Genomic DNA, 19036 nt, shown 5'->3' with positions numbered 1-19036 from the left:
AAAACTTTCATTTGGGTTTCGGGCGCCGCCATGAAGTTTTCATTTGCAAGGTCCCTGGCTTCCATTACAGCAGTTGCTAGAGAATTCCTCTCATGATATTCTTCACTTACGTATGACAGAGGAATGATGTCCAGAGGGGTATGGCGCTGCGTCTTGGTACACTTAAGACCAAATAACGTTCTTTTCTGATCTTTCAAATACATATGTTTTATACATCGATCTATTCAGGTAGATGTGCGCTACAAAATAGGCACATTTTTGAAAAATCGATTTTTTTAAACATTTTGACGTCCTACCCCCCTAAATGCGTTAAATATTTTACTATAAGGATGTAGCACCTTTATGACTGGACGCGCTAAACCTTATTTGTGTTCTTTTTATTAGTATCGAATCAACCCCTCGATGAGTATAGTCTAGGTAATTTGTGCTCCATTTTAAGGAAAGCTAGTTTTTCACACATAACAATGTTTATGATGTATCTCCTGAACTGTGCGCCGTACAGTGATCTTATTTTGCATGTAATTCACTGGTGTATGTGGATACTACTTGCGAAATTGATTGCGAGTAGAGTTGATAGTAAATAAGTAATGAATTATAACGTCATGTCTTATGTTGAAGTTTTATTAAATGAGCAGCGAAAATTTAGTGAGACAAAAAAGTTTTTAGATTGTATGTAAAGTTCTCTCATTGTCAGATACTGGTTTTTGTGATTTCCACATGGCGAGTTGCGCTGCTTCAAGACACAAACACGGTTTCTAACTTTAATACTTGCCGTATTGTGTTAACCCTGCAATGCAAGATTATAACTCTTAATCAGTAGGCTAGAGTAACATTTTAAAATTTTGAAGCCAATCAATAATACAAATATGAATCATTGATAAACAAATTTTTGTGGACTCTGACATCCGTCAGAAGGGTAGCCTGCAAAAGGGATGGATGAACGGTTTAGCTGATTGGTAATATGGACAAGTGACATGTAATAGCGAGAGCACAAGACTTAACACCTTAGTCCGCTGTTACTTATCGATTATCTTGTTTCAATATCTGGATCTGTTTCGTGTTTTCATAACATAACTTCCTTGTAAGTTAGAAGAACACAGATGGCAATTTGTGGGGCACTTAAAATACGCTGGAGTCACACACAAGTTAAAAGTTGGATACAGTATAAAACACACAGAACAAGAGGCACTTAAAAAAACACTGTAAACAATGGAGCACACATGAACAATAAAAACCGCTGGAAGGGACCTGCTGAGGGATGGGACGCCTGAGAGGAGGGGAGGAAGGTGCAGGGGGGTTGGAGGGGGTGAGAGGAAGAGGAAAAAGGGGCTGGGGGCGCACAAAGGGACAGGAGACGGGCGGGGTGGGATAGGAAGTGCGAAGGCCAGGCAGAAGGAAGCACAGAGACACAGAATGGAGCTTGGGAAAGGGAGGTGGGTGTAGGAGGAAGGAAAGCCGCTCAGGGTAAAGGAAGGAAGGAGGGACGGAGGCCTGGGGAGTAGGTGGGGGGAAGGTGGGGTTAGAGTTGGTAGGAGGGGTAGAGATGAGGGCGAAGCTCATCATATGGGAGGTATAGGTGCTGGACATTGCACTGGGAAAGAAAGTGGAGGTGAGGAGATGGAGAGGGGGCGGGAAACAACGGCAAAGGCACGTAAACAAGCATGGGGTGGGGAGGAGAGAAGACACCAGGGGATGTGGGGGATTGAGTCTGTGGACGATGTACAGGGTGCGGATGTGTTCAAGGAAATGAAGGAGATGGGGAAGGGGATGAGGTCTTAGAAGGGATAGAAAGTGGGTATACGGAAAGTGAGGTGGACTGTGTGGCATGCTAGGCTATGGAGGGCTTTATAGAACCTGGGAGGGAGTGTAAATCCAAGTGACACTGTCATAAAAAAGGATGGCGAGGATCAAGGATTTGTAGGTGTGGAGGATGGTGAAAGGATGCAGTCCCCATGTCCGCTCAGACAGCAGTTTCAGGAGGCAGAGTCTGTTGTGGGCTTTGCATTGGATTGTAAGGAGATGGGGAGTCAAAGTGAGGTGATGGTCGAGGGTGAGGCAAAGGTATTTCAGGGTAGGAGTGAGGTGGATATGATGACTATAAATGGTGAGGTAAAAATCACAGAGCCGGAAGGAGTGGGTGGTATGACCTATCATGATTGCCTGGCTCTTGGAAGGGTTGATACGAAGGAGCCAGTGGTTGCACCAGGTGGTCAACTGGTCGAGGTGGGGGAAGGGTATGATGGGACTGTTGAAGGGTAGGATAAAGGACCACGAAGGCGGTGTCATCAGCAAATTGGAGGAAGTGAATAGGCGGGGGAGGTTTGGGCATATCGGCAGTGTACAGGAGATATAGAAGAGGGGAAAGGATGGCGCCTTGGGGCACGCCGGCATTGGGATAGAAAGTATGCAAGTTGCAATTGTGGATGGATGACGTAGGAGGGATGATGGGAGAGGAAGGAAGCAATGCAACAGATGAAATTGATGTGGAGAGCATAGGTCTGGAGTTTGAAGAGGAGCCCAGGATGCTAGACATGTTTGTAGGCATTCTGGAGGTCGAGTGAAACAAAGGTATCAGAGCGACAGGAGTTTAGTTGGAAACAAAGATGAGCTGGTGGTCGGCTGAGAAGGAAGGCCAGAAGCTGCACTTGGTCTAACCAAACCGTAACTGTGTGGCCTACATCATTTATGGGTCGTTAATTTAGCTCCCAATAATATAATTACTTTTGGTATATGTTATATAAACGTTGTATGTTTCATACAATTTCATACAATTTCGCAAACTTGCCATCAGCCAGAGAGTTTAACCAAAGGGTCACTAGTGTTTAATTTAGGGCGTGTAATGCGACACGTGTGGCTCAACTGCTAAACGAGTTTGAGCCAAGACATTTCGATGAAGAGGAACTGCATGTGAGCCCGAACATCTTTGGGTTGTTAGCTCGCACTCTTCGAACACTGCATCACCATTGGGGAACAAACATTGTACCACGGGATGGGCCTGATAGTCAAAATTGTCACATGATCCTTGACACTAATGCAGCCTTGCAGAGCGTCCATAGTGCCCGTGGAATAGCACGATACGGCTGCCCGGATCTTCACTGAACCCCCGCCATGTTTCACTCTTGGGACGTAAACTGGGCCAGAAGTTGGCAACAGTGTGAAAAAAGACTCACCCTACCAAATTACTTTCATCAGTTGCTCCATAGTCCAGGTTAGATGGCCGCAGCAACACGTTTTCCTGTTAAGCACAATTGCAGCACTTACGGGGGTATTAGAATTCCACCTCGCCTTGCAGTTTGGAGCTGTGGAGCTCCGTTCATGTCTCTTTTGCTGCTGACAGGGTTTGCGAGTGACACTCAGCCCTGCAGTGAGTCTTCCTCTTATTTTTCATCACAATCCTCTTGGATGGGCATCCATAACGATTGCCCAAGACGTACTTTTATCTGTGTTGTGTCTTAGCAGATGCGTTTCAGCTTTCCGCATAGACCGTAAAAATCTTGAATACGGTGACTCTTGGAACACAGAACAAACACTTTGCCTAACTTGGTTACATGAACACCCGCTATACGAGCAACAACAATTTTCCCACTCTCGAAATCACTTATCTCTGACGTAATGCACTCCCAACTACACAGAACACCGTTCTGCCCATAACTTGACACTTGTAATGTGTTGAGGACATTACACAGGTTCCATCTGTAGCCAAATACAACAGTGCAAACTCCAGGCTTGGCTAGCACGTGAATTTTGTTCCAACATACATTTCTCCTGTGTCTCCATATTTTTGTCCACACCCTGTGCAAATTCAAGCAAAGTTTTAACAGCATGCGGTAGCTATAGTCATGTAGTCTTACTACAGGTACCCTGAGAGCAAGAAGTAGCGAAAGTCTGACTTGGTGATTTTTTCCTTGATAATGACTTAGGTGCTATCGATATCGAAGTACTCCTGCGTAATTTATAAGGAAACATTCCAAGTAAGAAATTACAAAAAATACTTCTAAATATAAGAAGCTGATAGAATTTGATTACGATAGATGTTACTTATAAAAAAAAAAACCGATCCCAATACTTGTCTTTTCTGCATCAAATCTGCAAATGCGAATTATCCAAAATGCAATTTTATAAAAAAAAATTCAAATTTTCGTGACTAAGTTACTTATAACTGCAAGCAAAGTCTTTAAAGCATCATGTTGTCTTAATACAGCTGAGGTGTTAATAACAGAGGTGAAAAATGTGATCGTGCGGTAGCGTTCTCGCTTCAACACCCGGGTTCCCGGGGTCGATTCCCGGCGGGGTCAGGGATTTTCTCTGCCTCGTGATGACTGGGTGTTGTGTGATGTCCTTAGGTTAGTTAGGTTTAAGTAGTTCTAAGTTCTATGGGACTGATGACCATAGATGTTAAGTCCCATAGTGCTCAGAGCCATTTGAACCATTTTTGAAAAATGTGACTCGGTAGATCACTTCCACTAAAATGAGAGGAGCACTATGTTGAACTTTATTAGTAAATATGTGACAGAACAGCATGGTAGCACAGTGCGGTTTTGCGCCCACAGGTGCGTCCCGGAACCAGTGGGGGACAGCCGGTGCCGCGGTCGCGCGTCGAGGAGGCGCTGCTGAGGACGGCCGAGCAGGTGTCCGCGTCTCGTGCCAGTGTGGGCGCCCTCAGGACGCTGCTCATGCCCCGCCACCACCAGCACCAGCACCAGGCCAGGCCGCAGCACCAACCACACTGCAAGTCAGTACGGCTCTCGCCACACTGTCCTCTCACTTAACGATTTAAAGTTATCCAGCCTTTTCCACGCAGCTTTGCTCTAGTGCACGTTTGACACATACGTTATACACATCTCCTCTGTCCTCTCTCTCTTTCTCCACCTCTTCCTCTCCTCCACCTCTCTCTGCACTTATACCCCCCCACCCTCTCACTTATCCACCTCCTCCCCACCATCTCTCTGCTCACTCATGCCAATCCGCACTTTTAGTCCCTGCAAAAAAGATGGATTAAACAGGGTGATACTGCTCCCACAACATGGCTGTGGTGCAGAGCAGCTTTACATATCAGGGGCTTGAAAATAATATTTTCCCTCTAACTTTAGCCTGTCGTTCATATCAGGTCAATAAGGCAGGGCAATATTGAACCAACAGAACACACTTGTCGTGTAGGGCTGCCTACATGTTGGACCCAGGGAAATGGTTTGTTGCACCTGAGATACTGGCTTGCCTGCACAGCAGCGCAGCGCAGAGCAGGCTATACAGCACAGGATGAAGAAAACGCGTTTCTGCCCAGATTTATGCTCCTATTAGAACTACGAGATTATAAACTCGCAGTGCTGATACCCCTGAACTCTGCCATTTGTGTGTCTGATTTGGCTGAAATTGATTTGAGGGTTTAGGAGGAGATCTGAGACACACATATATATTGTGTTATACATACAGAGTGAAGAAAATTGCCGCTCTTGGAGGTCAGCATGCGATTCTTCATCCAGATTCAAGACAAACGTTTATGTACAAGTAGCAAAATCTGATTGATTCCATTTTCGGAACACGTGTGAAAATGAGGAGCTCCCAACACCGTCACATTGCACAGTGCGTCGAGTGTACAGAGGAACATTTATCACCTCACACTACCGTTCCAGCTGTTGCAGCCCACTGAGTAGACTCCTGGGATGTCAAACTCACGTCCACATTGTGCTACGGTTCAAATCCTCACCAAGTTGCTTTTTCACTTTTTAGACGTCTATTCCATAGTTCTCGTCATTTGTAAACAGGACATCATTTTGTCACATGACAATAGTGTGTCACTTGAGAATGGTATCCATTAACCTGCATGCATGTGTCTATTAACCATCCAATGCACAACTGTAACTGGTGCTGTCAGAATCATGTAGGGAGGCTATCTGATGGGGTTCACAAACAATGCATACCTTGATAAGCTTTTAGTGCTAAGTGCATATGATAACCAAGCTGCTGTTCTGCTCATGTGTATGGTGCACTGTACCCCCAACAGTGCCATACTAATATGATTTTTTTTTGTCACCCGGAGCAATCCCTCTGGGAAACTGGTAATCTGCATCCGCAAGTAATGGAAGGAGGTTGTCCAAGAACTAGACACACTCCACAAACAGAGGATGCAATTCTTGAAACCATTCACCAATCACCTTGGTGAAATGCCCTTGATATCGCTAGGACGTTTCAGATGTCTCAGTCTGGTTGTTCAAGTGTTACACGATGAAGAACTGCATCCACATCATTACATATTAACTCAACATCAGCAGCCAGAAAAACGCATTGGACGAATAGAATGACGTGCATGACTTTTGGACCAAGTGGAAGATAAAGAACATTTTATAAATAATGTGTTATGGACTGACAACTCTAGCCTCACTCATGAAGGTATTTTCAACCTCAAAACAGCCATCATTGCTCTGAACAACACCCAGGTGTTACCTGTGAACATGGATTTTCGGCATGCTTTGGCATAAACCTGTGGGCTAGAATCGTGGGAGGAGTGCTTTTGGCCTTTACCTAACGAATCCTCGAACAAGCTCAAGGCAAATAGCCCGCCAACGTGGTGTAAGCCAAAGTATGATTATGTGCACCCTGCACGACAACCGCTACTATCTCTATCACCTGCAATGCCATGGAGCCCACTTTCAACGTATGTTGCGACACGGAAGCGATGCAGCTCTGTACTACGCTACGGGATGATTTGTCGTCGTTGCACGCACACCGTCCATTTCTGGAGACATGTGCGTAGGACCTTTTTTCCCCCATTTTCCGTCAGAAATCCGTCCCTGCAGTTTGTCGGTTTTATTAATGTTAACCCAGTATATATGACTATCGACTTGCCCTGGCTTCACGGCCTGTCTACGGCCTAAAGACTCATCTGCAGTATCAGTAATTTTGTTTTTGGACTGCTGTGCCGAGTTGCGATTAAACTTTGGAGAACAATGTTAGGTAACTGAATATCATCACTTTAGTATAACTTAAACCATTTAAGTAGCACACACCACGTTGCTGGCTGCCCGATTGCAGTGCTAGTCCAGTGGGTTCGGTTGACCTGGCCATAACCAGCCTCAGAGTGTCCAGAATACAGTGGCCAGTAGAGGCGCAGTTGGCAGGGCGTGTGTGGGGGTTTGGGCAGGCGTTGTAGAGGAAATGCTGTTCTATACTGAAAAATATTAAGTGGGACGCCTCCATGCCCACACTTTCATGGTGACCATTCGAAAAGATCTTTCACTTCTGCTTTGGTTAGTATCAAAAATGCAGCGATTTATTTTCATCTGGCTTATTAACCATTTATAACTTTCAGAGAAGTGTCATCAGAGGTGAATTTTGAGTAAAACCTAACATTTCTCTAGTTGCCATATTAAAATTTGCTCCTTTTGCAAAAAGGCAGCGGAGTTTAGACAGTCGCACCTCCCCAACGTATTGTGCAGACACAATTGCGAGAGAGTTCTGAAACAGTGGTTTATTAAGTTTATCAGGTGAGGCACTGAGGGAGAATAAGATCAGTAGCTAATGAAAAAGCACTTCTCTGGTACAAAAAAAAAAAAAAAAACCGAATGATGTCTTCACTTATGTTGTTCCAAAACCAATAGCATTTCTCGTTTCACCGGCTATCGACGGCTCTTAAAAATTACGTTCTCTCGTCGAAGAAGCCTGTGGTTAGTGGAATAACACGGTAGATAATAAAGTTTTGCATAATGGTGATATGGAAAATACTCTCCTCTTTGCGAGGTATCATTCGCCAAAATCTCATTTTGATATCGGAAATATGAGGCATATTTCACTGTTGCTTTACCGCCGGCGCAACGTCATCACAAGTGAGTGTGCTGCGTCAGATCAATTTTCTCGTGACTGGTGACAAATAGACCCATCTTCGCAACCGGTCCCTTCTTCTAGTCAAGTTGTGCCACAAACTCCTCTTCTCCCCAGTCCTATTCAATACCTCCTCATTAGTTATGTGGTCTACCCATCCAATCTTCAGCATTCTTCTGTAGCACCACATTTCGAAAGGTTCTATTCTCTTGTCCAAACTATTTATCGTACATGTTTCACTTCCATACATGGCTACACTCCACACAAATACTTTCAAAAACGGCTTCCTGACACTTAAATCTATACTCTATGTTAACAAATTTCTCTTCTTCAGAAACACTTTCCTTGCCATTGCCAGTCTACATTTTATATCCTCTCTACTTCGACCATCATCAGTTATTTTGCTCCCCAAATAGCAAAACTCCTTTACTACTTTAAGTGCCTCATTTCCTAATCTAATTCCCTCAGCATCACCCGACTTAATTCGACTACATTCCATTATCCTCGTTTTGCTTTTGTTGATGTTCATTTTATATCCTCCATTCAAGACACTGTCCATTCCATTCATCTGCTCTTCCAGGTCGTTTGTTGTCTCTGACAGAATTACGATGTCATCGGCGAACCTCAAAGTATTTATTTTTTCTTCATGGATTTTAATACATACTCCGAATTTTTCTTTTGTTTTCTTTAGTGCTTGCTGAATATACAGATTGAATAGCATCGGGGAGAGGCTACAAACCTGTCTCACTCCCTTCCCAACCACTGGTTCCCTTTCATGTCCCTCCAGTCTTGTAACTGCTCTGGTTCAAATGGCTCTGAGCACTATGGGACTCAACTGCTGTGGTCATAAGTCCCCTAGAACTTAGAACTACTTAAACCTAACAACCTGAGGACATTACACACATCCATGGCCGAGGCAGGATTCGAACCTGCGACCGTGGCGGTCGTGCGGTTCCAGACTGTAGCGCCTTTAACCGCTCGGCCACTCCGGCCGGCTTCTTATAACTGCCATTTAGTTTCTGTACAGATTGTAAATAGCCTTTCGCTCCCTGCATTTTACCCCTGCCACGTTCAGAATTTGAAAGAGAGTTGACGTTTACATAAATCGTAAAAAGCAGCGGACCTATTACACTGCCCGCAGGCACACCTGATGTTACGCTTGTTTCTGTTGAAGTCACTCCGTTCAGGACAACATACTGCTCCCCGTGACCATTAACGAAATGATTGACACATTACCGTGAACCTGACACATCAAGCTATAAGTAAAGCAAAAATGAAATATTTGTGCGTAATACGTCGTGTAAAATCGTTTGAGAACGATTGCAGGGCGTGCGCCTTCGATTCTGTCATCGCTGACCCGCCGAAAGGTGGCAAAAACTTGTCGTCCTGCCCTTCCGAACACACGAATGAACTCGCCCAGAGCTCCGGACGAAAACTTGTCACTGCGCATCGGCCACCGTACCTGCGCAGACTCTACCAGCGCCAAAGACAGCGCACCGCCGCCTCCACTCGTTTGTGGAAGGCAGAGATCTGAAATGTCTGGATACTCACCGACGGGTCCCGCGACGTCTCTGTACGTTCGGAGAGTCCACTCGGCAGGGCCTGCCGCTGCTCGTGTAGCTGGAAACTCGCCACTGGCGTCTGTTGTCGGCTACAAGTGGACTGCACCAGCGTAGGCAGCAAAGGGAGTACACGAGTTGGCAAGGTGTCCACTGCACGCGCAAGCATCCCACCGAACCTCGTACGGCGTTATGCGTTACTTTGTCGTGCGAGAACAAAGCACCCTTTGCTGACAGTGTCGTCCAACTTACATAACTGCAGTTGGCTTTTTGGCTAGTGAGGTTGATGTATGTCTCGCTGCTTCTCAGTTCGAGGCTGGACTCATCACTGAAGACAGTTCTACTCCAGTCAATAAGATTCCAGGCCGAAGACGTCTCTGAAGGCGCCCCGGGCAGCGGTGCTATACCATACGGCCCGGCACCCAGGAGTTTCTGCTCGTAGCAGATCCCCTTCGTGTGTTATCTGTGGCACACTTACACCGCAGCGGTATGTGGACGATATACTACGCCCCAATCTGTTGCCCTTCGTGGCAAGCCATCCTGGGCTTACGTTTCAGCAAGACATATGTCGAGAGTTGCTACTGCTCGTCAAACCCTACCGTGGTCAGCACGGTCGTCGGATCTTTCTCCGATTCACAACGTTTGGAGCATTATCGGTGGGGCCCTGCAGCCAGCTCGGGATTTTGACGATCTAACGCGCCAATTGGACAGATTATGGCAGAGAATGCCTCAGTAGGACGTCCGACGATTCTGTCAATCGATGCCAAGCCCAATAACTGCTTCCGTAAGGGCCAGAGATGGGTAAAAGCGTTACTGACTTGCTCAATTTGTGAAACTCGTTCTCTTGAATAAATCATACAGTATTTTCTGAAACTTTAGTTTACTTGTCTCTAGATGTCCATCACATCTACCGATCTCCATTCCATTCGGATAATTACTTCCTGATGCGTCGTCATATTTTCTTAGAGTGTAGCGAAATACGAACAAACATCTGGTGCAAATCTCAATAGAACAAAGTGCGGAATATTCATCATTGCCCGTGGAATAGGTCCACAATCTCAAGGACAAGTATGTGAGCTTGCAAGCATGAAATGTTAAGGCATTTGATTTAAAAGCAGTTACAACACACTGTCACTGCATTACTACCGGTACCACTTTACATATGCTGACCAGGCAGAACATTTTGACCACTTACCCAATAGCCAGTATGCCCACTTTTGGCACGGATAACAGCGGCGACGTGTCATGCCGTGGAAGCAGTCTGCCCTTAGTAGGTCGCTACAGCAGGTTGGCACCACGTCTGCACACGCAAGTCACCTAAATCGCATAAATTCTGGGGTAGAGTGCGATGACATCTGACGCCACGTTCAATCACCAGTGTTTGGTCGAGTTTAGATCTGGCGAGTGGGTGAGGGGACGGGCAGGCACCACACTCGCCACTGTGTTCCTCAAACCACTCCATCACACGCCCGGCCAGGTGCCATGGCGCATTATCCTGCTGAAAATTGTCACTGCCGTCGAGAAACGTGATCCTCATGAAGGGGTGTATGTGCTCTGCAACCGGTGTACGATGCTCCTTGCCCGTCATGGCGCCTTGTACCACCTCCAATGGACCCATGGAGCCGGCCGGAGTGGCCGTGCGGTTCTAGGCGCTACAGTCTGGAACCGAGCGACCGCTACAGTCGCAGGTTCGAATCCTGCCTCGGGCATGGATGTGTGCGATGTCCTCAGGTTAGTTATGTTTAATTAGTTCTAAGTTCTAGGCAACTGATGACCTCAGAAGTTAAGTCGCATAGTGCTCAGAGCCATTTGGACCCATGGATGCCCACGTGAATGTTCCCCAGAGCATAATGGAGCCGCCCCCAGTTTGTCTCCATCCCGCATTACAGCTGTCAAGGGGCTGTTCCCCGGGAAGACGACGGATTCGCGCTCTCCCACCGGCACGGTGATGAAGGTGTCGGGGTTCATCAGACCCTGCAACGCTCTGCCACTGCGCCAACGTCCAGTGGCGACGGTCACGTGCCCATTTCAGTCGTAGTTGCCGATGTGGTGTTAACATCGGCACGTGCGTGCGTCGACGGCTGTGGAGGCCCAGCGTTAGGAGTGTTCGGCGCACTGTGTGTTCAGACGCACTCGTAATGTGCCCAGCATTAAAGCCTCGTGTCAGTTCCGCCACAGTTGGCCGCCTGTCCTGTTCTACCAGTCTGCCCAGCCCCACGACGTCTTGGCGTGGTTTCGCCTCGTGTTGAGGACACTCACCACAGCACTCGTCGAACTGCCGACAAGTCGTCAGTTTCCGAAATGCTCGTGCCGCGCCTCCGGGCCATCAAAATCTGCCCTCGGTCAAACTCAGACAGATCGCGCGCCTTCCCCACTGTACACTCGCGAAGCACACTTGCTGATACGTCCACCGTGCGTATGTCTGGCTAGCCGTGTGCCGATGCTTTCGCCTCGACGGACTTATGTCGGTAGTAGGCCGGTGGTGATAATCCTCTGGCTGGTGAGTGTACGTATCTGTCTGCAGGATCATTATGTAAGGAAACTGGATGAGCTGCAGAGAGTAGCTGTAGCAAATGTATACATCACTTCCAAAGTCAATTATGTAGCACAAGTTCTGGCATGGCTGAAAGTACACGTCCAGGACACTTTGTGAGCCGAGATCACATCGTTAAAGTGAAGTATGACACTTTGATGCTCCCTACGAAATATGGTGGCTTTAAGGATACAGGGTACTTATAAGTGGTGGAAAAATCGAGTTTTTTATTACTTTATTAAATTCTATAGCCTTTCCTGATAACATTGATATATACACTATAGGGTTTTAAATGAAACATTACCTATACAGGGTGAGTCACCTAACATTACCGCTGGATATATTTCGTAAACCGCATCAAATACTGACGAACCTGTAACACTACCGCCCTGTCGGACGTGCGTTAGCTCAATAAAGCCTGTACTGTAATAAGTTCACGGGCTTCACCTTGTTAACAAGGATTTAGTACATAAGTTGACCGCGTGTACCTAATGGAAGCAAGATTGAACCTACACTCAGTTAGTAACTACAGTGATGCCTCAAGCAAATGTAAAGTATAATTACGCGTTCGCATAGACAAGAAGTACACACAGTAGATACTGCCAATGATAAATAATACGGTCGCCAGCCTAATTAGGCATTGAGTGAGTTTTTCCTTGTACAAGTGTGTGCATGTACAAGCATAACAACACGTAGTTCTGCTGCGTTATATGGCAGAGTTTGGCATAGGAAAAATCCACTGAACTAAAGTTTTCTTCTTTTGTACTAATTTGGATGAGTTAAAATTTCACAACACCACACAGCAATGATTACTACGAGCTGCACTTTGTATATTGATCAGACTGAAATCGGGCATAGATTACCCTAGAATCAGCAATTTTGAAAACACACATACAATGTCACTATTAAATTTGGAAAAAACACTAATACACTTAGGTTTAATATAGAAATTAATTTTACTGTTCAATTCTGATCAGTACACTTCAAAATGTGCAAGAATGGGCAAGAAAAGGGGGGGGGGGGGGCTGAAACTGTTTTGGTCGTTATACTGCAACTAGTAAGTCCTGAAGGTACTTTAACACTCAAAGTTATCAATCTGTGAAGAACTAATCTTTTGTCTTATTTTGAATTACTTAGTTATCATTATTTCAGTCTCAAATTAATTAAATAACATTGCTAGCTCAATTCAAATTTTATCTTTCGATTTAATCACACTGTTGTTCTTTACTAACATTTACATTTGCACTCCTAACTTTCAAACTGCTTTATAGCTTAAATTGGTCTGCAGATAATTTAGTACTAACTGTAAACTTTCAATTCAGGATACTCGGGTTGCACAATATGTGGTAAGGACCCTATTTAGGTCAGTGATAAGGATAAGTAACGGCTAAGGCAATTCTGGTAAAAGTCACGTTATTATTGAACAGTCAAAACAGTTTCGACACTGGTCCACACAGATACACTTCTAAAGAAGAAATAAATGTTTGACCTGTGCACGTCGGTGCGGCGGATGGCGGGCAGCGAGAAAGCGGGCAGCACAGCACGCATACAAGCACGGCTAAGGCTCTCACAGTATCGGCACTTTCATTCTTCTTAGCGTCGTAATCTTTCCACTTTTGTGCCTAAGGATATAGCCATGCCAAGTAGTCGTCGGAATCGGCCCATCCGAGGCTCAATGGAATCCACTTTTCCTAGATAGCCTCCTCGGTACAGTACATGTTCCTCTGACCGATGCCCAACTCCGACTGTTTCACTGAGCCCGTTGTGCCGAACCGCGCCAGTGTGCGTTTTCCCGCGCTCGCCTGCATCCACCTTTTCCCGCGCCCCTACAGGTAGGGTATTCACCACAGGTTTTCTACTACACATATTCTAATGCATTACCTACGTATGGACCAAGTGTTTAAATTACAATTTTCACATCATACAATAGTTTTAACATTAAATACATTTCCCTTTGGTTCTCAAATTGCTTGAAATCTAACATAAGTAATGACATTCATTTCAAAAGTTGTGTACAGTATCTTTAACATGACACTAAAAGGAAAAAAATCCACAACATTATTTACATTATTTTACATAAATTCAGAAAGAAAAATTTATCTAAATTCATAAAGAAAAAAAATTATTATAGGTACATTATTGTTACAAACCGATTCCACAGACCGAACGTGAGGAGAGGGGCTAGTGTAATTGGTTAATACAAACCATACAAAAATGTACGGAAGTATGTTTTTTAACACAAACCTACGTTTTTTTTAAATGGAACCCCGTTAGTTTTGTTAGCACATCTGAACATATAAACAAATACGTAATCAGTGCCGTTTGTTGCATTGTAAAATGTTAATTACGTCCGGAGATATTGTAACCTAAAGTTGACGCTTGAGTACCACTCCTCCGCTGTTCGATCGTGTGTATCGGAGAGCACCGAATTACGTAGGGATCCAAAGGAAACGGTGATGCACCTTAGGTACAGAAGAGACTGGAACAGCACATTACGTCCACATGCTAACACCTTTTTATTGGTCTTTTCACTGACGCACATGTACATTACCATGAGGGGTGGGCCAAACGTACACACGTGGTTTCCGTTTTCAATTACGAAGTGGAATAGAGTGTGTCCCACTGGAAACGCGTCGACGTATGTGGTATCAGCATGATGGTGCACCTGCACATTCCGCTCTCACAGCGTATGCTTCTGAAAAGTCCCATCCTTTTGTTAGATTCCTTTACGGTGCTTATTAAGTCCCTAGCTAAAGCCACAATATTCGTCATAGACGTAAGATGGCAGAGACTGTCTACAACCGCCAAGTCTAAACTGCACGTAATGTGCTTTTCATTGTATATCCAACATATATTATTGGTAACATATTTATCCATTGCAAACTTAATTCACAATAGTGGTACACTAAGAGACTAAAGTAAACGAATAAAATATAGTCATATAAAATAGTCCGCTAGAAAAAATGGCTCTGAGCACTATGGGACTCAACTGCTGAGGTTATTAGTCCCCTAGAACTTAGAACTAGTTAAACCTAACTAACCTAAGGACATCACAAACATCCATGCCTGAGGCAGGATTCGAACCTGCGACCGTAGTGGTCTTGGGGTTCCAGACTGCAGCGCCTTTAACCGCACGGCCACACCGGCCGGCCTAGTCCGCTAGACACTAAAGTTGGAACACTAAACTCGTATGCAGCGTGCACTGAATGAAACTATCCACAATGAATGACTGCGACACCAGGGTGAGCTTTATACAGCCGCGGCATCGTAATCTCTCAAGAATGGCTCTGAGCACTGTGGGACTTAACATCTGAGGTCATCAGTCCCATAGAACTTAGAACTACCTAAATCTAACGGACCTAAGGACATCACACACATCCATGCCCGAGGCAGGATTCGAACCTGCGACCGTAGCAGTCGCGCGGTTCCGGACTGAAGCGTATAGAACCGGGTAGTGTCTGGAAGCGTCAAGGTGACGCTAGGCGGAGGGTTCCAGGTGCTCCGGCTGCAGTCCTTTTGATGTCGCCGCAGCCGCAGCGCTGGATCACGGGCGCCAGACTTTACCCGAAGGTTCCCGCACGGCGACAAATTCTAAGTATGCCCACACAACACTGTCATGGTTCACACCACTCTTTTTCAGTTAGCCTGCTTACTACCGTAATAGTTATTTGTTTTAACTCATTACTGAATGTAGGACTGAAGACCACAACAACAACAACAACGAATGTATTTTAAACGGTAACTATCGTCAAACAAGGAAAATAAAAAAATTCCAACATAATTTTGTGATTTTAGAAAGCATAATATAACTAATAATTTTCTCTTAAATTATTATGGGGCTCCGTCCCCCCAAACGAATTTTTGAGTGGGCTCGTGCCCCCTCAGGGTCCATGGAGTCGGCGCCTGTGCCTGTCGCAGTCGACACACTGTCGAATTCAAACTGTTGTCAACAATGAACGGTACACTGTACGTTGTTGAAATTCTTTATACGATCACTGTAATAAACAGGCTTACCAATCATGAAGGCACAACAAAAATGTTCAATTCTTTCAAGGTAATGTACCGTACTTATCAAACTAGCTTCGTATGACGCGCACCAAAAACTGTAAAGATAAGTACAAAATTTTTTTAACCTGGACGATAATGTAAAATATAGAAGAAAAGAGTTTACAGGGTGTCCTCTAAATGGGTTTTCACTGTTTATCTGAGGAGCTATTAATGATAACCTGAGCCAGTTGTGATTACATGGTGCTCACATGGCTGATGCGTGCATCCATTCATTTGTTTGTCTTTTATTTATTTTCAGCTGTCAGCAACTACACGTAAGTAACAAGATTTCTGGAAACTTGCCCCTGCAGCAAAGAAAGTGTATTTTAAAGTGTTATTGGAAATATGGAAGCGTGAAAGAAATGCAGGGCGTTTGATAGACAACCATTCTTGGAAATTACCAAGTGCAGAGGCAATGGCGGACAGACCTTTATACTACACTACCGCCACGTGTAGCAGTAGCGAAATTACGCAACGAATTTGAGAGGGTAAGAAGTGTGCGTGATCTGAAGATCAGAGCGTGTGGCAGGAAGCAGTCAGCAGCGGACGAAAGAGGGGTGGACATGTGCTACAATCTTTCACAAGATCCCGATAGGAGTCCATATGACCAGCTACACGTGAATCATGAGTAAACAAAGTGTTCACCGCATTTTAAAGCAAGCCAAATGGAAAGCCTACGGTCGGTCCCAAGTTGCCTGGTACGATGACTGACGATGCGGATGGGCGTCTCAAATTTTGTGAATGGATTTGCGATACTGAACAGTTGACTGATGTCTTTGTGCGATGTTTCAGTTGAATGGGACCATCCGTCGTTCTAACTGTGTGTATCAGGCAAGAGATAACCCCCCCCCCCCCCCCCGAATCCCACTCCGCCACTGATTGTAGTACTATTCTGATGGAACGTTTGTTTCACAAACCATACGAACTAACATACTCTGCTCGACTCCAACAGCAGTAGTGGCCTGCTGGAAGTACCTACAGTTACTTTTGCACAGCGTATTTCGGCCTTTTGAATAATAGGGTCTCTAACAGCTACAAGTAGAAAATTTTAGGAAGATAGGTAATATTTTCGATGAGAGCCGTCGAAACAAAAGTCCTGGCGGCGGCATACAAGTAACCGCGCGTTGCCGCGCACGTAGTCTTTCGTAAATAGAATGCGTTCATAGGTGACACGATGCAACAATGACGTCTCAGATGTTACCAAAATAAATTTCGTAGTTTTCTTAACCACTTTCTCGTTGGAGGTTCCCGTGCTAGAACCAAACAGATCGCAAGTTCTTCAGTGTCGGCATGTTTCATTAGACGTGCGAAACAGTTTCACACCTCTTACGGAATTTTATTTTTTTATCCTGGAATAGTTTCACGTTTTCATCATAAAACATGTATCAAATGCATCTATAAACTCTGAACATGTTCATATATGTTTGTAGTGCAAACGTATTTTTTCGCATGTCGAAGCAAAGAAGAAATACTTTTTTGAAAATTTCATATAACGCTCGTTTTTACTTTTTTTTTGTAGCGACAGGCATGTATTGTCTTTCGGAAAATACTTCTTCATAATCCAGAGTAAAAATAGAAATGTATAATTGTTTTTCGGAATTTTTATTGAGATTTGAAATTATAAGTAACTGAGAAAGAAAAATGATCTTGATCTTTCTAATTTCGTGACGGCCGCTTTAGTGTCTTCAATTCCAGAGCATCACGGAATTTCATCTCATTATCTGCAACCAACAATATCGAATCGTTGTGATATAAATTCAAGTAATGAACCACACATCATGAGCTACACCGTTGTGAAACAATCATTTTTTTTCATTTCAGTAATATTCGTAATGTGTCTACTAAAGTATACTTCCATGGCTGAAAAGTGGAAGATCACTTGAAGAGGTATGAAACTACGGTAAAAAAATGAAAGGGACCTCTAGCCACTTTTATTTCTTATTTTAATGTTTCAAGGAAAAACATTTGAAAGAGGAGACATCACACTCACTTCAAATACCTGTTTTTATTTGTTAAGTTAAGATAGGCAAATGTACTTAATAACTATTTGTAACAAGGCTGTTTTATGTTCAACAACATTTTGCTAAAGATTTTCTACATGCTGTGAATTGAATCTATCCGTCCATCACGACTGGTCTTCTGTTGGTATTTTTCAGAGAAAGCATGTTGTATTGCTTGTCTCAGTCACCATCAAAAAAAAGGAACGTACAAGGGAAAAAAAATCTCGTAAGCGGAATAGAATGGCTGTATTTGACAATTCTGGGCACATCTGGTGCTACGTTATTGACGTTATTTGTGTTCGACTACTGGCCGAGACTTTGTAGATACTAATTCTTTCTTGCAAGTCATCCTTTAATTCAAGATGACATTGAACCGCACGAGGTTAGGTCAGATGTACTGCCATCTGCCTGCGACGCTAAGCAACAGTTGTTGAATTGTAAGATGGATTATCCCTCGCCGTAATTCCGCCATCCATAAGCGCCGACAAGCAAGAAGGGCATAGTTGAGTAGCATGCCGTTGGGAGCAGCACACGCTACTATTTGTTGACATTTAATATTTTTTAACTCCTCGGTAAATGTTCGAAATAGCAGCCATCTCCTTAGATATTTTGAATACTTACTTTTAGTTTGATAACAGATTTTATTGTGATCATACGCGTTTTCGAAATATATGTGACAGTATGTTCTATACTCAGCAATATTTTTCTGGAGTGTTGTTATACACTCCTGGAAATGGAAAAAAGAACACATTGACACCGGTGTGTCAGACCCACCATACTTGCTCCGGACACTGCGAGAGGGCTGTACAAGCAATGATCACACGCACGGCACAGCGGACACACCAGGAACCGCGGTGTTGGCCGTCGAATGGCGCTAGCTGCGCAGCATTTGTGCACCGCCGCCGTCAGTGTCAGCCAGTTTGCCGTGGCATACGGAGCTCCATCGCAGTCTTTAACACTGGTAGCATGCCGCGACAGCGTGGACGTGAACCGTATGTGCAGTTGACGGACTTTGAGCGAGGGCGTATAGTGGGCATGCGGGAGGCCGGGTGGACGTACCGCCGAATTGCTCAACACGTGGG

General features: G+C 44.7%; 1 protein-coding gene across 1 annotated transcript in view; it reads left to right on the top strand.

Moving 5' to 3' along the window:
• The first annotated feature begins 4482 nt into the window (after positions 1 to 4482).
• The window catches only part of LOC126106282 (serine/arginine repetitive matrix protein 1-like), a 195088-nt gene continuing 180534 nt past the window's right edge, over positions 4483 to 19036 (top strand). Inside the window, exons 1-2 of the mRNA XM_049912503.1 lie at positions 4483 to 4506; positions 4551 to 4732. Of these exons, the coding sequence (XP_049768460.1) occupies positions 4483 to 4506; positions 4551 to 4732 (206 nt within the window). The remainder of the gene's footprint in view (positions 4507 to 4550; positions 4733 to 19036) is intronic.

The sequence above is a fragment of the Schistocerca cancellata genome, chromosome 10 (genome assembly GCF_023864275.1).
Source record: "Schistocerca cancellata isolate TAMUIC-IGC-003103 chromosome 10, iqSchCanc2.1, whole genome shotgun sequence".
NCBI lineage: Eukaryota > Metazoa > Arthropoda > Insecta > Orthoptera > Acrididae > Schistocerca > Schistocerca cancellata.
The sequence above is the reverse complement of the archived record's forward strand: the minus strand, read 5'-3'. Positions and strand labels throughout refer to the sequence as shown.